Raw genomic sequence first — 24,313 nt, forward strand, 5'->3', positions numbered from 1 at the left:
GTAGCAAGGCCATGACCCGTGTTCCTTGTTTTGCTAGCTCTACTGCTTTTCAAGCCATGCTTTGTGCATGTTTTTGATTTCCATCATGATGGTTTTCCCTCAGAAATTAGTGATTTTTTACATTTAATCTGGGGTTGATGTAAGTATTACTGGTTTGTGTGTCTAAAACAGTGGTCTGCTTTCCCACTGCTTTTTCTTTTTTTGCATCTAGAGCTCTTTTATGGAATTGCCTGTAGCATTCAGCTGGACAGCCACTTGCACTGCTTACAGCCAGCTATTTTAGTACTTCTCTTAATGCTTTCTCAAAGGCTAATGTGTTCTCACTGCTGTGCTGAGAAAGCTGAAGCTTTGCGTGCTATCTAAATCAGTTTGAGTGCTATCAGGGGACTTGGTCTCTGCAAATATAAACTATTTAGTTGGAAGTGTCTGGGCCTCGTACCTGAACTCTTAACTGGTAATGCCTCACTGCTTTCTGTCTTGTTTTAGTAATAAGCTTTGTCTATACTAAAAAAACAAAATACTGTGAAAAGAGGAATCTGCTTTCAATGTCTCATGAGAATATTTCTGGACATGCAAGCTTTTAGCAGATACAGTTGGAAATAATCATGACTCTAGCAGCTGTGACAGCTAATTGTGGTTCACTTACAAGTTGTTTTGATCCAGTTCACCCGTCAGCGAAGTAGCATAAGCAGGCAGAGATGAAAGAAACTGATTGTAATGGAGTCCTAACCCTGAATCACCTTTCCTTTACGCCTGGATCTTCTAAGTTTGCCGATACGTATTTTGGAGATTGTTGCAAGCTATGCCTCAGTGCAAGTACAAGGCTGCAGAACTGTGAACCCAGCAGATTTCATAAGCTTTGAGAACAAAGCAGAGTCCTACCAGTATGTTGGCTGTGGAAACTTGTTCTGTCCATTGTTTGTTCACTCAATACAGCTAAAATAAGATTACAGCAAGACTCGGATGGAAACTGCTTTAAGATGATGGCTTCTTAAAGTGGGAACTGGCCTCAGTGTATAAGACTTCAGCTTTTTTTGTTAAGAAATGATCCAAACTGACTGACTGGTTCTGGTGAAGGTCTTGATAAATCTTCTGGTGTGTTTATCCTCTTCTCGCTTGTACACCTGAAGTCCCTGTAATGCAGACAGCATGACCAAGTAAAAGTATAACTTGTCTCCAGTGCTGTGGCTGTTCTGTAACAATTTGTACTGCCTGGGTGGTTATGGGGGGGAAGGTTTTTGGCTCTTTGCTCACCATCTGATACCAAGGCAGGGGGTGAAGCTGTTGGAAGGAGATGTATGTATCTGGGAAATTGAGGGGCCTTTACCCAACTTGCATTAGCATAGGCTGTGGACATGTGTGTGAGGTGGTACAGTTGTGTGGTGGCAGATGGGGGCTCTTTGGCCTCTTAAGACTATCCCCATAGAGGAGAAGAAACCTGGGATTCAAGGTTGAAAGAACTTTAAGTAATAATTAGCATTGGATCAAAGGAAAAGTCCTGGTTCCCAGGCCTATTTACTGCAGTGAAAAAACATTTAAAAGGTTCTTGGAAAGAAAGTATGGAGAGTATCCTATTCTGCCTGAGTGGAGCCAGTCTCCTTGCTTGGATTGAAAGCATGTTTGAAGTCCTTACCTTGATGCCTGGCCTTTCGTGGTTTTTCCACGGAGGCTTTTTTGCTCTGTTCCATGTGTATATTTAATTTCCTTTAGAAGAATGATTCAGTTTTCATTAACTAGCTGAGACTGTCAATGAAAATACAAACTGTAAAAGGTGTCTCTGACAGCTTGTATAATTCAGAGCCAAATTGTAAATTTCTGCCTTCTAGGCCACTGAACACCTATCACAATATACTAAACCCAGTTTGATTTGGAAAAGCTCTAAGTGACCTAGCCAAAGAAATCCCATTACTTTCCATTCCAAATCCCCTTCTCCCAAGATAATCTCTTTTCCGAGGGCTGTTGATTCTTAAATGGTCTTAATGATTAGAAAAATGGTCATTTTCTAGTGGTTTGTTTCCAAGGCTTCTCAGTCTCTTAATATGAATTAAGCCTCAGTGTTCATATTGCAAAGTGTGAATTGCAAACCCTTTGTAGCAAGCATATCTCTGATGTGTGGTTTACAGATTATAACTGGGCAAGCAGTTCAAATCAGCTTTTCAGGACTGGCCGTTGAAAACTGATTTGTTTTGTGTTGGATCTTTCTTGTGTCTTATTCTTTGGATGAAGCTGCAACAGTTTCTGTGGGAAAAATTTTTAGAGGGTTAGAGGTATAAACACAGTAAATGTTATGTTCCGGATTTTTAAAACAAAAGAAAAATACTTGAGCTGAAATAATCAAAAAATTTTCAATTAAAATCCTGTGAAAACAATCTTTGTGATCTGGATGATATAGAATTAGTAGAAAAAAGTATACTTAAACCAAAAACCAAAAAGGAACCAAATGTTTGGGAACTCCTTTCGTAATGCTCCCCTATAATCCTAGTTTATCGCATATAATGGCAGTGGATAACTTGACAACTATTGAAAATGTGTAGGAAAGTTTTTGGTCTGTTTTTCTTTAAGGTTCTTTGATTAGTGATTTAACTTAGATGCATTGACTTAATCATTATATAAACTAAAGGTGTGTTTGTGCATGGTGCATATGCCCATAAACCCAGTTTCAACTCGTTTCCCTAAGATAGAGGAGGGAGGTCCAGGAAGTGACAGAATTAATTGGTGCTGACGAGGGCCTGGCTGCAGGCTCTGAGGTGGCACCAAATGGGGAGAAGCAGCCCTTCATTAGGGTGTTCAGCCTTTCTTCCCACGGTGCTCAGCTTGAAGGAGTGATGGACACGACTGAGCTTGCTCTGAGGACAGCACTAGCTGTCAGATGAAATGATTGACTTCAGTTATTAGCTTTCCTGAAATTTTGATTAGCTGTTAGTGCCTCTGTTGTGCTTTCATGCATTTAAATATAATTATGTTGTTCAGTTTCATAGCACAGTAATTCCGTGCAGGAGATGCTGAAATGAATAGCTCTGAGCTAGTGAGTGCTACTAGGAGATGTGGGAACAGTCATTCCCTTTATCAATGGTCAATTAAATAAAAACCTTTTGATCTCTGGTGTCTCCTCCTTATCTTCCCAGAGATGACGGATGATGAAGTGGTCAGTGCAGGCACTGGAGTTCCAGTCAGACCCACTTGCTGCCGGGGTTGGGAACACGGGGTTTTGGGAAGCAGTCCCACAAATGATAAATGCTTGCCTCTTCCAGAGAAGCAGGACCAAAGCGGCTCTTCTGTGCGTTCCCTAGCCAGGGTGGAACTGTAACACAACAGTGCTGAGGACTTTGGGAGATACTGCCAAGTTTGTGTTTCTCAAACCATACACAGAATGCTACAGGGTACCATATGGCTGTTCCTTGTGCCGTACAGAAGGGGTCAACCCCCGTTTCCTACTCCTCCTCTCGCAGAGAGGCCAGGTGAGATGAGCTGAGGAAAGCCGAACTGGGAAACCTTCAAAACTGAATTTAACATGCCATTTAAACATTAGGTTCACAATAAGCATATTTGTGTTCTTACTGCACTTCATTAGTATGTCAATAAAGATATGTCTCTGCAGAGTGCTGCCTTTCACTTGCATTTAACTTCTGGTGAGTTGCCTTCTCTAGACACATATCTATGACACATGGTAGGTGAGCATTGCACCATTTCCTCTCTCAGGGTGGAGGTGGGAGGCCATCCTGTGAAATAGTCAGCTACAAGGTACATCTTTAAGTAAAGGATATTAAACATTAACATATAGGGATATTAAGTTTGCATGTAAGTTTCCTTGATCTGTGGTCTGGTAGCACAATGAAACAATGCTTTTTAATGGCTTTAAAATACTCATATTTTTTTGTTGGAGTTTTTTTTCGTTTTATTCTGTTGCTCTTGTATGACGATAATTTGCCAGGGAACATAAGTGATTTAGAAGCCAGAGTTGCACAGTAACAATCCTTATGGCAGATAGCATGTCTAGGGGAAAAAACTCAGGCATCCACCCTTAATCAAATGGAGATTTTTCTAGGACTTCACGATAAGACTTGTGCAGGACTAGCAAAAGGATTAATCTTTACTGTACTAATCACACCTGGTAGTGAACTGATGCAAACTGAATGTAGAAAGCAAGAAGGCATGCCAAGTTGAATGTCCTACACTTTGGTATTTCTTACAGAAGAAACCTGGCCAATCTTAATTGGCCACAGGTATTTGTAGCCATTTAGCAAACCTATGTGTTTTGTCTTAGGACCTGAACTTCTGAATGGGAGAGTATATGTAAAACTTACCTGACACTTCTGGCCAACACTTTTAAACTTCCCAACTAAGTGCCTCATGAAGGGTTAAATCCTAAAGCTAATTCAGTCTCCAAGTTTACCCTGTAAGGCTCATAATCTGAGAGAAGGAACTACTCTTTCTCTTTAATGCTTGGACTGACTTGATGTGACTTTATGGGTACAAAAGAACTGCCTTGTACTGTCCCACGCACTCTCCACAAAGTCAACTTACGTTTTTGCTCCACTAGTTCCCTTTTTGGACCAAACCCAGGTAAGGTTAGAGAGATGAGATTTCTTTTTTTCGTGGTGTTCTTTCCTGCAGGAAAATGAGGAGGGAATTGATGGTGTAGGACTCCCCCAGTACTGGGATGTACTGGGCTGCTGTGGCTTGCAGAATGTTGTACCTCTCTGTATTTCCGAGTGTGCAGCTTCTCTGAAACTGTACGTATGCTGATGCTGACTCCAAAGTCTGCAAGAGCCTGCTGTTTCTTTTCAAGAGCTGAAAGCAAGGTTCCTCGTTTCTATTTCCCTGGAAAACTAGTGAGAGTTGGCTGCTCCCCAGCACGTACTGAGGTAGAAGGAATTTCCTTGCACTTGTGGAAATCTTACTTCATAACTCTGCTTATTGTTTCATTCTTGGTGTTCTAAGTGCCAGGGATGTGTCAGTAAGCTGCTCTTTCCTCACCAGAAAGCTCTTTATGCAGTATGGTGGCAAGGTGGGAGAAGAGGGGTAAGAGCTCTTCTTTTAAACTGGCTATAACAAAGACAAAAGGAATTGCCTAACCGGGTTGGTAAGTGCTAGAGAAAGAAGAACAAAGAAACTTAAACAACAGAACAACAGTAAACTGCCCTGGGGGAAACACTGAAGGGAATCCATCTGATTTCTTCTCTCTGGTTATACAGTTTTCAGCTGTGAGTGGCTGAGGGAGACAAAATCATGAACCCTGAAATCGGTGGAATCAGAACTCACTAAATTCTTCAAACTGCTTTTTAAACCAGGGTTGGCGGCCCCTTTAATTTGAGAAGGGAGGTACCATCATTTTCAGGAAGATTTAAGTAATGAATCTGGAAATTAGAGTAAGGAATTCAGCTCTGCCTTGTTTTTGTGCTCTGGTTTCAAAGCTGACACAGGCTTAAATGTATCACGGTATTTTGTTTGGTTTCTGTTTTTCAAGCCTTAAGAATGTAAGGGAGTTAAAATTCTCAGCTTTTTTTCAGTAACCATGAGGGCTGTATTAAAGAAATGGAATTCAAACCATCCTACTCCAGTAAAGCAAAAATGTTTTCATAGTGAAACCGTGATCTTGGCATCACAAACTGCAGGGGAGATGTTCCAGCCCCACTTTGAGTTGCCTGCTAGGGGTAGGAAGGACTGGGAGAAGTTTGGATGAAAGAGGGAGTATGGCGGTCTGATGTACTGTGGCTGTCATCTGTTTCAGGTAAAGTAGGAATAGTGTAATTCTCTGTAAGTTGTTGACATCTGCAATAAAATTAAGAATATAGACTGAGAAAAGGTTTTAGTTCGGCGGGGGGTTGTTTGGGGTTTTTTTTTGTTGGGGGAAAAGTTATGTGGATGGTGTCAAGGGAAGCACCTGTTAAAGGCAGTAGAGACTGCTTGACCAATGTGCTTAAAATGTCTGTTAAACTTTTTCCCGTTCGTTACCTCCTCTTCCCTCTCTTGCCCCCAAGAGGCTCTATCAAAGCCATCAAAAGCAGTGATGTTCCTGTTATAATAGCATCTCCACAGCAGCAGTAACACGTGAGAGAAAGGCACAATGAACAATGAGCAGTTGCTTCATAGTTTCTTTTTTTTTTTTCTTTTCTCCCCTCCATTTTCTGCAAAGAATGAGTCTCCTTGCTCCTGCCCCCACCTCTTCCTGGACACTGTGGATTACCTGTTTCTTTTTAGCCAGATGGGCAAAGGAAGCAGGATGAGAAGGGAATATTTATAGCTTACCTCCTGTTTATGTTCCTTTCCTAGCAGATGTGATGAAGCTCTATACTAATGCTGGAAGAAGAGAAAATTCAGACAGGAAGGAGAAGCGTGGCAAATGAAGACCATTTGCTAATGTGTAGGTCGTACAAAGTGCTTCCAAATGCAAAGATGAACACTTCCCACATCTTACTGGCACTGCCTTTTTTGTGTCCGTCTCCTCAGCCTGATTTTAAAAGAAAAAAAGAAAAACAAAACCAAAGAGGGATAGAATAGCACTGCAGTTCAGACAGGTTCGTGTTTGTTTGACCTTCATCCACAGAAACATTGCCCTATGGAGGCAGCAGGTGTGAAATGTTCTTTTCAGGGCAAAATCTGACCTCTCAAGTGGGTTGTGAGCAAGGGCGTACTGGCAAAGAGAGAAAGAAAGGAGTTCAAGCCAGTGATATTTAATCAGGCAAGTGCTCAGGTCCTGGGAATCGAAGTGTATGGTTTAAAAAGGCAGCAGTTTGGACTTGTTGGAAACTGGGGAGAAAATTGTGCTCAGGTGTGGGGCTCTTCTGCCTTCGTTGCAGGCATGTTGCAGGAGCATGGCTCCCAGGTACAAGGGCTTTCCCCGCCATGCTCCCCTCTCTGGTCAAACGTTTGGGGGTTTTGCATGCCAGCGTGCTGCAGGGCAGCAAAGCGGTGTGGTATGAGTGCTACCCTTGCAAGAGCAAATGCTGTTTTATTGCGTACCAGGCTCTCAAACAGAAGCACAGTGTGTGCCTTGAAGGAAACACTTCACATAATATTAACTATGCGAATGTATCCAGAGATTGTAGCAAAAAGTTGGAGAAGGTCTTCCATACAGGGTTACTGATCTGTTGAACAAATCCCTGGTAGAGTTGGGCTCAATTTCAGAGGAAGATTGAGAATTTTTTTTTTTTTTTAAAGGATGATCCTGGAAGCAGGCCAGGGTGTCCAGATGTCTCAAACGGAGGTGGTGAAGAAGGGGGTGAGAGATGCAGGCAGAGATCTCCGGTGCCAGATTAGCCCATTTTTATCTCTTTGGAGGTTTCTGAGGAAGCCAGGGAGGATGCTGAAGAAGGCATCTGAAATTAGCAGGGCTGTGCCTGGGTGCCGGCAGCAGCAGGATCCCACTTTGCTGGTATTGTGGGCATAAGGGCCGCCATCATGTCTTCTCCCTGTCTCCTTGCTGTCCTCAGGCCCACATGAGGGACTGCTGTAGGCATCCTTCATGCTGGAAGACTGAAAAGGTCCTGTCTGTGCTCAGAGCCCTGCATTGGTTCATATGTGAAGGACTTTATTTGCAAACTTTGCTTTAATGGTTGCTGTATTGGGTGCCCAGGGACTGAGGGGTCTCTGAGGAGAGGCTGGGGCCGCCTCAGACTGGTTCTGGCTGGTTCTGGGCAGGTTCTGGCTAGGCCCTGGCAGGGCACAGCCCAGCCCAGCCCCTCAGCCCTGCTGGTGGTGCCTTGGAGAATCTGAGGTAAGAAAGGGGAAAGATGCTGGAAAAAGGGGAGGAATGAGGAAAAAAGTGTGAGGAACAGCCCTGTAAGCATGGAGGTGGGAGGAGGAGGAGAGGTGCTCCAGGTGCTGGGGCAGAGGCTCCCCTGCTGCCTCTGTTCCAGCATGGGGTATTCATGGGCTGTGGCACGGATGTTTCTAGAAGGAACCTCCATTCTCCTGCACCCCTCAAGGTGGGGGAAGGAGTTGGCAATGAAGGGGTCAGTTGGATCCTGCAAAAAGGGGGGGGGGTGGGGGGAAGGTGTGTTAATTTCTGTCTGTATCTTGCTGTTATCTACTTTAATTGGCAGTAAATCAACTTTCCTCTAGTCAAGTCTGTTATGCCAGTGAGGGTGATGGGTGAGATCTCCATGCCTTTATCCTGACCCATGAGCTTTTTCATCTTGCATCTTCCCATACTGTTGAGGAGAAGAGCGAGAGAGCAGCTGGCTGGACAGCTGGTCATAGTCAATCCACCACAGTTATATGTACTTAAATCCAGTAGGAGCTTATGTACTGGTGCAAAAATATTAGTTGTTTTGATAAGTTACGCATCATGGAGCTTGGACAGCAGATTTCTGGCCAGGACACTGTTTTGCTCTATGTCTTTCTGCTTTGCAAATACAGCTGGTGTGAGGGGTAAGCAAAAATTGGAGGACAAAAGGGGACCCAATGACTTATGATGAAAGTACTGTTTCAGAGAGATCATAATGTAACAGACTGAGTACAGGAGCAGAAGTAGTTGGAGCCCTGAAGTGAGGGAAAGATTGATAAATGGAGCTCTTCAGCACTTTTGAGGTGGGTGGTTTGGGTTACTGTGATTGCTCAGGGAAGCTCACAGCAATTTTTGTCACTGAGATGCTGGCCAGGAGTTTTTAGGATAACCAGTGTTAGAGCCAGGAAGGACATTCAGTTTTTCATGCTGTGAAAGCTGGGATAGAAAGGAAAATAGCTGTTGCTTGTTGGAAAAGGTGAGCTGCTTCATGTGTGACTTAAAGCAGCCTCATTTAAAGGAGGAGGCCCTTCAGAAATTGTAAAATAGATGTTGCAGCTGGCACTTACAATGTATCTGCTAAAGATTTCACTCATGGTGGGAAATTTTTACGTGGAGAATGCTCTGTTTTTCACAAAAGCTCTGCAGCTTTTGCTGCACTGGTATTCCAGGTAATGAGTTAGCAGCATGTTTTATGTGTGTTTTAGATTAAGATATTCACCTTTTCCATGCTTGGGGTGTTTTTTTTCTGTACAACTTCTTTTCTGATTTTAATTAGGGTTTGGAGACTGGGTACCCAAAAGTTTTTACCATTCTATCATTGATAATTACATAAAGTGCAGAACATGAGCTCTACCAGATTGCTCCCTCTTTTCCCATCAGAGAGCACTTGCTGGTAGCTAAAAGGCTGTTTCTTCCAGTAGGGCTTTGATTAACTTTGTCACCCATGTAGAACAGAGATAGCTACGTTAGGACCTACAGAGATGCTGTTATTGTTACCTTTGGATTGTCCAATATAGACCTTGACAAGGCTGGAGGAAGTGTTTTAGACAAAGGACTGGGATTTTTTTTTTTTTTTTCTTCTCTTGCTCTTTTAATCATTCTGGGAGCGAAGCTGCTGCATAACGCCAAGCCTCTTAATGTGCATCTTACTGCAGATAAGATGGGAAACGAAGGATTGAATGGATGTGAAAAGTGAATTCCTGCATATATTCTCTTGAGACCCAGAAAGTTACTCTGATGCTTAAAGCTTTTGATCTCAGTGGTTTGGCTTTGGTGCTTTTCACACTCCAAGTATCACTTATTTTGGAAGTGGTGGACAAGTCTGTCTCAACTGAAACCTGGATGTAGTTAATCTGCATTTGCTGCTGAAGTGGTGAGCTGTTGACTGTCTGCAGGCAAACAACCATGAGATCTGGTCAGCAAAGCTTGAGATAAGTTCTTCTCCTCTGTCCCACACTGCTTCAGTCCTGAGCTTCAGCCTGCTGGCACATATCTACATAAAGCGGTTGAATTGCAGACGTTGGATAAAGGGTTCAGATGTCTGTCTCCATCTCAATTTTAAAACAACAGCCGCCCTTCAAGAATAAAAATGATTGATGATTCCTTAAGCTCTCGCTAACCTTGGATGGCAGAAGATGGCATTTAGGTCTCTGCTGACTTTTAGTGCATTTGTTCCTTTCTTCTTTTGCCAACTAGTAGAGACTGTTTTCTTAGATAAGAAATTTCTAACAGCAGCATGTATCACAAGGCGCAGTTCAGAACTGCAAGAGTGACAGATATGTAAAGTTTAACCAGAGTCTATTCCTGTAAAATGTAATGGCAGCATACTGCTGTGGGGTTAATGAAATAGTTGGTTCAGACCTGAATCAGGGTGAAAGAATTGTCAAAGAGGTTGAATCTGGGGACATCTTAGCTTTTTGATAAGTCACCTAATGTGCCCTGTTTTTCAACCCATTTTACCTTTTCCCCTGTTCTTGCCTGTGTTGTATGAGGGCAGGAGACTTCTGGAGCTAGCTGATACCTGTGAAATACTCATGGCCTTAAGGTAAAGTCTTTGCAGATGCTAGCTGATAATATCTTTCAGTTATATAGCCATTTTGCAATGGGATAACTCTGTGTTTAGTGGGGTTTAGGATTTTCTGAAAACTGCTACTAAATTTTTGGGCTGCTGTGCAAATCTGGTAGAAAGGCAGTCACTTGATGTGCAATATTTAAAAAATAGATGATTAATGCCATGTAAAAGGGAAGAGTAAAGCAGTGAAATGCACCTATCTGAAAGTGCCAGCTCTGCCATGGGATCGGGTAAAATAAGTATATAAACAGTGCTTTGTGGTAGTGCTCTCTGACAGAAGGTTTTGTGTGTCACTGTGTAAATTCTGCCCACTTACTATTGTATCTGGTCCGATGCTATTTTTAGAAGGATTAAAATTGAAGTTGCTGCTTTCAAATAGGAAGAGGTCTTTTTTTAAACTTCCTATAAAGGCTTCCCTTCCTTAGGTAAAATTTGGTTCTGAAAACTGGCTTTCATGTGGTGCAGCTCCTGATCATTGAAGCTTCTGACTTGTTTCGTAATATAAGTGGTGCCAAGACAGCAGAACCTGATTTGTCAAGGATGTGAGTTTGTATCTGTGTTTTGCTTGGGTGTTTTTGAGTTTAAAACCTGTTTTTCTTCAGGTGGGGGGGGGGGCAGTTCCTGGTTGCTCAGCAGTAGCACATGGGTGTTTGTCAGTCTGGAAGACTTGCTATTTTTCAAATGTAAATAGGCAAATTTGCCCTTTGGTTCCCAACACATAGGGTTGTGTGTTGTGTTTTGTGGTTTTGTTTTTTTTTTTTAAAACATTACTTTTGCCAAAACATGCAGCTTCTTCCCACTTAAGTTCAGTTACAGTGGTTTAATGCCCGGTTCTCTTTTCCTGTTAGCTGCCTGTTTGACTTGACTGTGGGAAGCTGAAAATGCAGTTGCCAGGAAGAAAACTTGAAAATTACTTGACTGATTTTCATTGTCAAGACTGAGAAAAATGGAGTGTAAATACAGCACAAATGAGAGTGAATTACCAGAGCTGTCAATGCACTGACCACCTGGGCCATAGGTCCTGCTTTCAAGAAAGACTACTGTAGTTGAAACTATCCTCGATTTGCATAGCCCACTTCAGAAGAAAAGTGAAGTTAGCAGATAAAGCTGTTTTAAGTAGATTATTGAAGGCAACCTCACCAAATATGGAGGTCTGGACAATTTGGCAGAGAAATAATCAACAGCCTGGGTTTTGTTTGCAAACTTCCATTAGAAATTTACTTAAAAAAACAAGCCTTACCTGTGAGATACCTTTATAGAAATGCAGGTTTGACAGCTGTGTTTTAGAAATCAACAAACAAAAAAAAATCCCAGACCATAGGAATGCCCATATTGGACTGCAACTGTTGAAAAATCTGAGTGCTAGTCACTGAAATATATACCACTGTAGAGAGATGAGAGCTGGTGTTGTGCCTTATTTTTTAAATTTGGCTTTTTTGTGCCAGAATTGTAATTTCAGTGCTGGGGGGGAGGGTTAGTATGTAACTGGACTAGTATGTAACTAACTGTAGCCAGACTTTAAATCAGTCTGATTCTAGATTTTCATGAACAAATTAGTCCTTTGCTAAGGTTGCAGAACATATAAACCATTCATGCACTTTCTTCTTATTGGGCTCTTTTTTTAAATAGCTCAGTATCACAGTTGTTGTTTTTTATTTTGAACTGTTTGTTCTTCTATGAACAGGCATGTTTACTACTTGTATCATAGAGTTTGGCTTCCATCACTCTGCAAGGACAGGAAAAAAAAGTGTCAGCACAGGAAACGACCTAAGAGAATGAACGTCTTAATCCACAACTCCTTAACCCTCTCCCACTGTTAGGCTAAAACTTTTTTTAACCTTTAAAGACTGATGCTTTCATGTGATTTCCACTTTCCATGCCTGTGTAGTAATCTAAATTGATTTCTTAAAACTGATTAACTCCATGTGGCTTTAAAAATACATTTTACATTAAGGAAGGGGAAAAAAAAATCACAGCTGTTCTGTTATACAGTCTCACTTTAAACTACGTGCGTTGAGAGTGAGGTGTGTAGAGGTGAACTTGGCTGAGGGGGGAACCCTACTGGGTGGCAGATGGTAAGAGAAGAGGCTGTTCTTGCCAGGCGCTCCTGGTTTGTGGTTACCCCTGCGGCGGATGGGAGGAAATGCCTAGCGCAGGCATTGGGGTAGGTGATGGCGGGGGGGGGGGACGGGGGGACGGGGACGACACGGGACACAGGAGGTGGCACTGGGGTGTGATTCTGCCAGACGAGCGGCACTGAACGTTTGTCCTTTTTGCTGTGCTTGTCTTTCCTAGGTCCATCAGAGGCTTTCTCCTTGGCAGAGTGTGAGAGTGGTCTATTGCAGTACGGTAGTGCCCTCTGATGGTGAGTATTGACACGGAGAAACTCTTGGCTCACTTCGGAATTCACTAACTTAAATCAGGTTCCCTGACCCCTTTTGTGGTTGAGGCTTTTTTGGCTAGGAGGTAATGCAGTTTTGAACTAAGGAAGTGACAGACAACAAAGTCAGTCAAGAATAACTAAGGACATGGTCAACTTTTCTAATAATTGTCCTTACAAAACTGGACAGGCTTTCTAAAGAAAGATGTAATTGCGTGCAACTGTCCAAATTTTTTTGCCAGGCTCTTTCCTGATGTAGCCGTGAGGTCTGTGTGATGCCTACCTTTCAGGGTACTGTGTTCCCTGTTGACTTTATTTACATGACAAAAGTGCAGTTCATACCAGCTACTTGCTCAAACGGTTGAAAGCACTGTTTGCTGCAGCGAATAAGCTGTGAAGCCAAGGCAATTTTGTTCCTTAATTTAAGTTCTGGGACAGCTCAGACATTAAGCTTTTTTGAAAAGGTTGTCATAAAGCAAAAGAATGCACTGGTGGAACTTTCAAAATCTCAGTATGCTAGAATGCAAAGAGGAAACAAGCAGCTTTGAGATCACTGCCTGCTTAACATCTGCATGCTGTGCGCAAAGACTAGAGCACTTATGCTGACTGACACAAGCGGTTAGTGGATCCTCTCCTCGTTAAGGCTTGTTAATAAAGCCTGAAAGCTAATAAAGTAAAAGGTTTTGGCACAATTGCTTCCCCTGCCAGGATAGTGAGTGTGTGCAAACACAAAGAGAACATGACTGCTGTGGAGAACTCTAAACAAAAACCTGAAGGCTTAAATAGGTAGAAGTGTAGAGGACACATGTAAGGTTGAGAGGATGGTGTAAGTGCGTAGCTACTTGCCTGATTCAATTTTTATCTCTCCTCATACTGTGCTTGAATATTTCTCTCGTTATTTCTTCCAATAACTTCACCTTTACCAGTAGTAAATGTTCAACACTGATTTCTTTGGCCACACCCTTTTTTTTTTTTTTTTTTTTACTGTACTTTGTTTTGGCCTAAGGTATTGCTTAAGGTGTTCTAATGCAAGAACAGAAATCTTTAGAAAATACGAATGACTGGTGTTACTGGTGCACATATGGTTGAGTCAAAACTTTGTAGTGCTTGGATGGAATTCATACCTCAAAGCAACCTCACGCTTAATATAGCATGTAAAGCTTTTAAAATCCTCCATGGTCTTATTTAGCAGCATCCCTGGCTGGGTTGTAGGTGTCTGTAAAGTGAAATACACTTCTATACAATTGTTTTCTTTTACTTGTCCTATGTATTTAAATACTGGCTTAAAATTTAATCAGTGAAGATTAGCCAAAATGTTGGTTCTATAACTAGTGAAATGCTAAAATGCTTTGCCCACTTAGTAACTCATAGTTGCCCTCATGCAGGCAATCCATGGGGCTGTCAGAGCAGATGAGAGCAAGGCAGACAGCCATATCGCAGTGTTGTGTTAATAACTTTTACTGTTGCTGTCTGTTGCTGTCTGTTAAGTTTGTGTTATTGACATGTCCTTTGGATTTTTTCTTCTTCTTTTTTTTTTTTTAATTGCCTCTGAGCTCTTCCCTTGCTAATGCAGTAAAAATCTGACCAGACATTACTTGTGTGGGAGGTGATGAGAAGATCAAACTGGAATTATGGACTTTCCCCACTGGTGAATTAGGCTAGAAAATTACTTTTACAAGCTTTTTGTAAGGAAAACATAAACCAGTCTGTAATTCCAGACTTACTGAGCCGGTCTTCCGAAGGGTAATAATTTGGTCTTTTAACACTTCACCTAAGCTGGAAATTCTTGAGAAAGGTTTTGTGTGTGCTATCAATGCTGATGACTCTTAGTGCAGCCTGACCTATTGCCTTTATCACTGGTCTCCATCTGGTCTGTGGAGGGTTAAAATGCGGCAGGGCTGGTGCTGGTAGGCACTTCCTCCAAAGCTGGCAGTTGTGGAGCTTCGGTTGTTGTGTTGTACCAATGGGGATACATGGAAAAGTGTTGGTGTAAATATTGCTATCTCTTCTACTCAACGATAAACTGTTTTACTGCCTGTATGATCAAGGTAGCATTTTAAATAAAGAATGTTTTTCATGTCTTGTGGTCATGTAAGCAGTACAAAAGTTAATGTTGTATATGCTGCTCACAGAACTAATGAATTCAATACTTAAGTGGCTATTTTAAGCTTCTAAACATGTTGATCATTCCCTTTGAGTCTACTATCATAAGTGTAGGTAATGCTAATCTATTTTTTAGCAGTCTCTTGTTCAAATACATGAGTGAAAGAATGCAGAAATCTGATAGCTGGTGTCATAATAGCTGCTGATAAGGGGCATGAAATTCTGTCTAACTGTCCAAAAAAATTGGCAGTTTGCTTTATTTTTTTTCAATAAATATCTAACTGTTGTCTCTGAGTTTTAATCTTCGAAACACTAAACCTACTGAAGTCCTGTCAGGTGTCTGAGTCTTGAGAACAGGCATTTATAGGCTTACGAATACTAGGGCCTCTTGGGATACTTTAGTCATTTTTAGATGTCTGTACTTGGTTGCTTCCACCTAGTCTTTAAAGATGACATGAGGACCTCTGTCAGCACTGGATAGCAATTCCCTGGAAGAGGGGAAAAAACCTTTGTGTATGCTTGATTCAATTTATGAAGGCATGTGACAGTCAACTCGCCAGCCTGAGAGACCTCTTCTGGCTTTGTAAAAATGTACTTGGTACATCCTTTCTCAACATACATGAGGTTCCCTTTTAAGAACGGCATGTTGCCCCAAGACTTGTCCTAATATGCAAATGATCCTGTGATTTAAATGGATTCATCATCTGGCAGCAAACCACTGAAAAGGGAGGTATAAAGGCTGTTGGTGGCAAAACTTTCTGAACAGTGGCGTGCTGAGAAATAGTTCCCTTCAGTAGTTAAAATTACGTTATTTGTTTCTATTTCTAACTTGCATAGGCTACTTTAACGAGCTAGTTTTGATGGTGGCTCCTTAAATTGACTTGGCATGTCAATACATGAGTTAGATGAGTTTAAGTAGACGGTGTGGTTCATGTAGTTGGCCAAAGCTACAACAGGTGGGAACACTAAGCCAGATGCAGTGTGGGTGGGTGCAACTGCACAATCCTTGAGACATGGCAAATGCTCTGTGCAATAAAGAAGACCTTATGTTTTTACATAAGAAAAATACGTAGCAATCCAAAGTGAATCATTTTTAGGTGTGTTGCTATATCTTAGCAACTACTGCACTTGGGGGAAATTTTGACTGTTTGTGACTCAATAGATGGCTTAGGGAATACGAACTTTTAACTTCTCTTTTCTATGTATGGATATCCTGAAGCACACAGAGTGGGCTGTCCTTCTGGCAGTAAAATAATAACTAGCTTACAGTTCGTACAGGTTACTACCATAAATTTTAGAAAGGTGTGCTGAAATCCTTAGGAATGCTCTTCAAAAAGCTCCTGACAGCACTAAAGAAATGGAAAATGTTGTTTTATCTGCACCTAAGAAGTAATGTCTATCTTCTGAAGTACAAAGTGTATTGATCCCATGAATTTTAGATGAAATGACCTTGAAGCTTAAATTCAGAGTGCTATTCCTACAGTCTCATACTCCTGACTGCTCTCTTAAATATTTGTTGCCTGAGGACAAAGAGAAGGAAACCAGAACTAAACAAGAATAAAAAGGTTTGAAGTAGGTCCTTCCTTGATGTTTCCTAATACACACAGTCTGCCTTTGTCTTCTGGGCTATAAATCCTGATAAATTGCACAGTGTTTTGTCTTCTGTAGTCCAAAATACTGCTGTTCTCAAAAACTAACCAAAATGTACTGTGCTGCCATGTTGTGGCTCTTAGATACCATGTTGCCTTTAGTATAAACATGATTGTGCTTGGAGTAAGCATCTTCTACTTTTCCACAAAGCACAGAAAGTTTAATAGATACTGCCAAGTTAACGAGAGTGAAAACCTCAGACATCCCTCAGTTTTTCTTTGGTGGACACATCTCTTGATAAAAGATGAACCAAAAGTTTAGTCTGTTTTATGTTCAGCTCATAACCATGTTTACCTCTTTTTCCATGGGACAAATACAGAGCTATTATGAGAAGATCTGTTAATTTTTAATGATAAACTTGTATTTTTGTCTTCTTCGTAGAAGTAACAGTGGTTTACCAAAACGGGTTACCTGTGATTTCTGTGAATCTTCCATCCCGGCGTGAACGTTGCCAGTTCACGCTTAAACCTATCTCAGACTCTGTTGGTGTGTTCTTGCAACAGCTGCAAGCAGAGGACCGAGGAATTGATCGGGTTGCAATCTACTCAGCAGGTACTGTTGTTTACAAACTAATTGATTTACTTGCTTGCCAGCTATTTTCATCCAGCTTTTTGCTTTTTAAGTAAAAGTTTGCTATGGTGTGAGTTCTTTGACATTCCTGAAAAAGTAGAAGGTAGAAATGGCATTCCTAGGGTAAGAATATTGTTAGCTATCCCTGTGTTGTTAGGTCTGTCAAGGAAATCTGACTGCAGAGTGAAGGAGGAGGAAAACATTCCTAATGCTTAGCTTACAGACATCAGTCCTAATGGAGGTGATTTTGGTGAGTTTCCTATTATTTAGTAGGAAAGATGCAAGCTATGCAACTGATGTAGAGGTTCTAACTGATTTGTAAGGAATTGCCTGTAAAAGGTGGTACAAGGGAAATGGTATCTTGCTTAGCTATGAAAACTCAGTCATGTTTCACTTAATGTCTTACTTCACTGTTGTGCTCAATTGCTTTGCGTCTGCTAGCCACCAAAGCTCTGAAACATTGTTAGGATGTCTTATGGAAGTGCCATCAAAGCCGGTTATTTTCTTAAGTCTTGGCCTGGGAGAGAGGTGTTCACTAGGTTAGTGATGTCAATGCTGTCCAATACCAGAGATTGAAATAATTTCTAATGCCAGTGGAGAGAGATGAAGGTCACTTAAGTGGATTGTTTTGCAAAACATAGTAAAATATTAAAAGTGTGTGGGATGAAAGGAACTGCTTTTTATAAGATGACCCCAAATATCACAAATGTAGAAAAGCTGCTGCATACGTAGCTCAGCTAGTCTTTGCCATATAAGGTCTCCCAGTATATGTGTGTGTGTGTATATATATATCCATCTTGACAAAGAGTATTGTCTGTGGGAAAGTGTAGAAGTCCAACAACTGGATTTGGAATGGCATTACAACTTAACCACAGCATGTTTAGGTACTTTGTTTCTACTGTTTAATGAGTCGTCTCTTTGCCTTACAGATGGCACACGTGTCGCCTCCTCCACAGGCATAGATTTGCTTCTGCTGGATGACTTCAAACTGATCATTAATGATGTCACGTACCATGTTAGACCACCAAAGAGAGGTAAACCAGCCTGGTTCTGGTAAATGTCAGAAATAAATTTCAGTATGCAGTTCCCTGTTCAATTGCAGCATGCTTTATTAACTTGTTCAAGAACGTGAAGAGTTATTTCTAAAGGAAACCATGCAGTTTCTAATCCTGCTCTTGGAGTCTAATTTAGTGATATCCAAGTAATCAGAGTAGTCAGTGATGAAAAGCAAATATTCATTCTGCTTAAAGCTAGTAGCCCCTGTAAGAAGAATAAATGAAGAAATGTAATTTCTTTTAATTTCTAAATTTTTATGAATTTTCTTCTAATTACTGAAAAGTTATTTAATATAACTCATTCTGAAGGAGTACAATACAAAATGGGAATTAGATTGAAACTTAACATTATCTGATTTGGAAGAATAAATGGTTCCCTCACTTGATAGTTAACATTGTTTCCTTTTAAGTGTGATACTTTGAAAATTGCAAATAAACCTTGAAACTTTGTTAGCTGACAAACAGTGAAATAAATGAGACTGTGCTCTTACAAAGTTAGATTACTAAGAATCAAATAGGAAGGGAAACCAACCTATTTTGAATTAATAAGAAAATCCTTTTAAATAATGGGCTTTGGACAGTTGTGTAACTTTCAAGATGTGAAAATTTGCAAGAAGCTTTTGAGATGCTCCAGGGTTACTGGCAGAGCCAGGAACTTGGTATTTTCATCTACTGTCTACTCTTTATCCTAGGCAACTTTATAGGCTTCATAAACCACCAGGTTCTTGCACGCCTATGCTTCCCTCTGAGGACTTAACCAAAAGGACCAGATATGGAAATGTTGGTCTGCTTGTTGCTTGGCTCACAGTGGAGGATTTTTGTCTACCTTACTGTTCTGTTATTGTTGCAGGCAATAATGTGAAGTTTGCAAGCAGTATTCTTCTAAAAAGAATTTTTAGCCCTGTAGACAGGCAAACAGATTAGGAAGGATTTATAACTTGTCTTGCATGTCCAGTTCAAGTCAGATGGTGTAAATACCATCCCCAATTTGTCTGGATGTTTTCCCTAGTGTTTGGGCCTTCCTCTCTTATGCCTCTCTTCAAGTAGTAGATAATGAACAAAATCATTCATAAGGCAAAAGCTGTGAGGGAACTGTTAATGTTCCTTTTACTGTCTTGACCAGTCTGAATAAGGCAACACGTTAAAGCAAGTTGATCTATCAAAAATCAGGAGACTGACCACATCTTTTGGGTCTGAGACTACCCTGGGTGGCTGAGTTCTAGGAAGATCTGCTGATATATGCCATCTTCCTTTGTAGATGTAGTTCGCTTCCAAGGACCTTTTTGCAAGGAAAATAATAAAAATGTATTCTAGCATTTTACTGTTCACAGTATAAAAATACCAAGTAAAAAAGAAATTTCTTACTTGGGGAACTTTGTGCAGGCACCTGTCCTTAGTATGTGGGAGACTCTGGAATTGGGAGTGCAGCATTGGGTGAGATACTGTTTGTCCCCTATCTGTGGGTTAGACTGACCTCCCCTAGAGATGTTTTTTTCCAAACTCCTTAAAAGCACCTAAACAGAAAACTCTCCATTAAGATTGGGTATCTAAATCACTGGATATCACACACAAAAAAGTTACTCTCTGCTCTGTCACCCCACTTCTCTGTGTCCTGAACGTGGTGTTTTCACACACTTGTAAGGCATCATAGGCCAGAGAAGTGGAGTAAGGATTTTAACAAGGTATCTCTTCTAACTATTAGTGCCTGAGAGCAGGTGATGCTATCCAGCCTAGCTGGTCTAGTCTGTAATTTTTAAGACAACTAAATGAGAATGCAAACATGGTGTCCATTTCTGCACTGGAGAAACTGCTGTCCCAAGGTAAGGTAATTCATACATCCCGCTTACCTAATGTTTGAGAGAGCAAAGTCTGTGTCAGTGAGTCAGTATGGTTTTTTTGGTTAGCTTGCTTGTATGATATACCCATTGTGTGTTGGTAGGTGAGCTCTAGGATCGCCTAGGTTACGTGAAATTGCTGCCTCTGATTCATTTGCCAAGGAGATTTCTATAGTTAGTTCATATTAAAATGAATGTGTTCGTAAATAGGCACTGAGGTTAGTTCTGTTAAACTTTTTAGCTATTGCTTTGCCATTTTTACAAAATCACCCTGTGTATTTTGAAATGGAAATGCCAGAACACTGTAATCTTAAATACTAAGTACTTTTTGATTGTCACTTCTCCTATGAAGAAAAAAAAAAAAAAATCCATCCTATGGAAGAGGAGCCCTTTAGCCAGGAGGGGGATATGGTGTGTTTTGTGTGCCTTGGCACAGACAACTGAGTCACTTCTTTCCCTTGAGCTGCTAGTGTTAAAACTTAAGCTGTCCACAGCTTTTTATGCATTGGTAAAATCATATTTTGAGAAGATAACCTAAGGTATGAGCCCAGGATGCTACAAAAATTATTTTTTTAAAAAATTTATTTCTTTATTTGGCTAATGTCAAGTTCTTTTGCTTTAACATGAAACTATACTGCTACAATACTGCTAGTCACAACTCTCTTACAAATTGATTTCCTTTAGGAATCCTTTTTGTGTTGAAATGTGGGGACAAAGGCAGTTTCAGTTAGTGGCCCTGTTACTGTCTCTATTTAAATACTGTGAGGGAGAATTTCATTGCCCTGTAGGCAGTACAGCAGGGGGTTGCCCACAGAGTGTTGGGAAACAATTCCTGGCATTGGTACTCAAAATAATTATCATAAGACTGCATGTTCTTGGACCACTAACCCAAGATGTTTGGTTGCTGTCATGAATAACTACGGTTGCTGATGGTCTGTAGTCTGAATTCTGGCTGTTTCTTGACAGCTGGTGTGATGGATCATACTAGTTTAGTTGTTCATTTGTCTTCGTTGGGTCTTGTATATAAATATGGATCAGAAGTAGCTGTTGATATTTGGCAAGCTTAACAGTATGTATCTCTTTTCCTTGTTCTTATCAAATTTTAGGAATATCCAATAATAAAGCCCGGTTTTCTTTTGAAGAAATCATATTGTCTTAGTGTGCTGGAGCTCTTCCAAAGGCTTCTTTGTTGAAAAGATAGTTTCATACATTTCCTGTGCAGGCTAATAGCAGTTTCTGAAGAGTATATGAGAATTTCCGTGGATACATGCATATAAAGCAGTCTCTTTTTTTCCTAGAGCTCTTAAGCCATGAAAATGCAACGACGCTGAATGATGTCAAGACATTGGTTCAGCAGTTGTATACCGCCTTGTGCATTGAGGAGCACCAGCTGAACAAAGAGAAGGAGCTGATAGGGAGACTAGAGGAATTGAAGGAGCAACTAGCACCACTAGAAAAAGTGAGAAGTTTCTCATTGTATTTTACTTATCCTCCAAATGCAGCCTAAATTTATTTCAAGGTTTTAATTGGCATGCTCCAAATAGTTTTAAGATCATCGAAGCAGAAGATGTGCTAAGTGTATACTCAGCCAGGTCTGTTTCTGGTTTCAGTGGAAGTATTTTGTTTCCTTGCTTTATATAGTTGGAAATGAACTTGGTAGTAAATAAAGACTGGGACTAATGCAACAGAACATCTGTGAACATAGAGAAATAAACATCTTTGCGAGGCATTCAGAGCATGTTCAGAGTAAAATATGGATGATGGCAAGGTACTGATGGAAAAGTCTAGATTTGTCTGCATAATCTAGACTCTAATCATATCAAACCACTCTAATCATTTCAAACCTCTTAACATTAATATAAATACAAGGTGCTATTTTTACATTATCTCTTAATGATATTAACGTAATTATTTTTGAGAATACAAGGTGTGTGCTTCTGTCTTTGGCAGGTAAGGATGGAGCTCAGCAGGAAAGCAGAGAAGAGGACAACCTTGGTGTTGTGGGGAGGCCTGGCCTACATGGCCACTCAGTTTGGGATTCTGGCCCGCCTCACCTGGTGGGAGTATTCTTGGGACATTATGGAACCAGTCACCTATTTCATCACCTATGGTAGTGCCATGGCAATGTATGCTTATTTCGTAATGACTCGCCAGGTAGGACTTGTTGTGCTGATGTTGACACTTCAGTAGAAGACTTTCTTTGAGCTCTACTCCCTAGAAAAATAGCAAAATTGTGCCTGTTAGATGTAGCTTTGCCTTTTCCTTATCCTGTCAGAACCTAGATGTGGCTCGATTTAATTTGTGCTGTCCAGGATGGTGGTGTATAGCTGTGGGTTTTCTGGGGGTGGTCATTGCTGATTTCTTGGTTCTCTTACCATAAATGCTTATGTATGTTGGGTGGTTGACTGCTTTAGCTATACAGGTTCATCTACTGACGGGTAATGGTTTCTGCATGCACACCCATGCAGCTTCACACACATTGACTTGCACCGGAGGCCTCCAAGTGCTGTGATTTATGAACCCAAATAAACTGTGGGTGCATGAGGTACCATCTGCGTTTCCAAGAAGCCCATCTCTCTGACAGGAGATGCTGGCCTTTTTAAAGGGACAAAGGTTAAGGGATCTTGTTGGTAATGCTTTTGTTTAGGTGTTTCATGGATCTGGCCTCCCATCCAGATGAAGGATCCTTCGCTGGATCCTTGTAGTTGTGACAGACTCTGTGTGGATTTTCTAGTACATGGTTTGTTTCATCACTCCCATTTAAACTTCATAATCCCATCTAAATAATGAGGGAGGGAGGGACTGCTCAAAGAGTCTCTGCTGTCACAAGACTATCAGGACAGATGCTGCAGGTGTTCCAGCGTGGTGTCCCAGGGGTCTGTCAGCTGCATTGTTTCAGGGCCTGAGGCGTGCCCCTGTCAGGGATGCTGCAGTAGTTTCTGCCAGGTGCTGTTGGAACTTCTGCCATGTTTGAACTCAGATTTGATGTTTTAATCATCATCTGTATCAATTAGTGCCTCTTCTGCCACACCTTAAAATCTCAGTGTTTCAGGGGTGGCATGGCTCTGAATGCAGGTTTTCTCCACCTGACAGCCCTGATTGTTGGATGTATACCAGGCACAGAGACTATGTGATGTTCCAGTGCAAGGGAGAGTTAACTTCAGCAGGCAGACCTGTGCTTTGTAGAGGCTATGTGGGATTTGGTGTTAACAGCTCTGCTGCTCAGAGTTATCTGCACACTCTAAAGAGCTGTGACTTTTTGCAGTAGAGTATCCCTGGCAAAAGCTGTGGTATTGGGTTCTTGTTCTCACATCTATTGTTGCTTTAATTAGCCATTGCATGTTTATGACGTTAAGAAAAAGAGAGCAAGGGCCATCTTACAAGGGCTTTTTTCCAGTATTTATAGCTTTCCCCCCCCCCCCCCCCCACCCTTTTTCCCCACAAACTTGTCAGTATTGGAACACTGAAATGTGTTAGTTTTTGTTCTCTCTGCATGGAAGGATTCACACATTCAGGACAGGAGGGAGGTGATGGTAACTCACTGCTGGAGCATAACGTGTTAGTAGAGAAGCAAATGCCTGACTGTACTGGGTCTTGCTGGGACAGAGTTAATGTTCTTCAGCTGGTATGGTGTTGTGTTTTGGATTTGTGACCACAACAGTCTTGTAACACACCAACGTTTTTGCTATTGCTGAACAGTGCTTGCACAGCATCAAGGCCTTCTCTGTTTCTTGTTCCTCCCTGACCCGCCCCCTGGGAGTAGGCTGGGGGTGGGTGAGGCATTGCAAGGGGACACAGCTGGGAAGCTGACCTGAACTGACCAAAGAGATATTTCATACCATATAATGTCATGTTCAGCAATAAATGGGGGTGGGGGAATGATTTTCTCCAAAGTAGCTGTTGCTCAGAGACTGGCTGGGCATTGGTCTGCTGGTGGGAGGTGGTGAGTGATTGCTTTTGCATCACTCTTATGGTTGGTTGGTTTTTTTTTTTCTTCACATATTAAACTGTCTTTATCTTGACTTTTAAGGGTTCATTTTCTTGTTTTTTTGCCCTTTTGATTGTCTTCCCCCATCTGGCTGTGGGGGAGTGACTGACTGACTAAGTGGGGGCTTAGCTGCTGGCTGGAGTCACCCCACCACACTGGGTGAGCTTAGACAATGCTGTCTGGTCTTGTGCCTTTGCTGACAGAAACTAGTTGTCCTCCCAAAACACACCTGATAAATACTGTGCTAATGGTATCCTGTGTTGCATCCTGTTGTGGCTTTGTTCCTATCTTTTCTCCTTTTTTCTTTTTAGGAATATGTTTATCCAGATGCCAGAGACAGACAGTACTTACTATTTTTCCATAAAGGAGCCAAAAAGACACGATTTGATCTAGAGAAATACAATCAACTTAAGGATGCAATTGCTCAGGTA

General features: G+C 41.3%; 1 protein-coding gene across 3 annotated transcripts in view; it reads left to right on the top strand.

Moving 5' to 3' along the window:
• The window catches only part of MCU (mitochondrial calcium uniporter), a 106,983-nt gene that overhangs the window by 79,525 nt on the left and 3,145 nt on the right, over positions 1–24,313 (top strand). For 2 of the 3 annotated variants that reach the window (XM_052800100.1, XM_052800099.1), the window contains exons 2-7: positions 12,597–12,666; positions 16,816–16,986; positions 17,934–18,038; positions 21,193–21,353; positions 21,845–22,048; positions 24,194–24,310. In XM_052800100.1, the coding sequence (XP_052656060.1) occupies positions 12,597–12,666; positions 16,816–16,986; positions 17,934–18,038; positions 21,193–21,353; positions 21,845–22,048; positions 24,194–24,310 (828 nt within the window). Of the gene's footprint in view, positions 1–12,429; positions 12,466–12,596; positions 12,667–16,815; positions 16,987–17,933; positions 18,039–21,192; positions 21,354–21,844; positions 22,049–24,193; positions 24,311–24,313 lie in introns of those variants that run through there. The other variant, XM_052800101.1, reaches the window with a different exon arrangement.

The sequence above is a fragment of the Harpia harpyja genome, chromosome 10 (assembly GCF_026419915.1).
Source record: "Harpia harpyja isolate bHarHar1 chromosome 10, bHarHar1 primary haplotype, whole genome shotgun sequence".
Classification (NCBI taxonomy): domain Eukaryota; kingdom Metazoa; phylum Chordata; class Aves; order Accipitriformes; family Accipitridae; genus Harpia; species Harpia harpyja.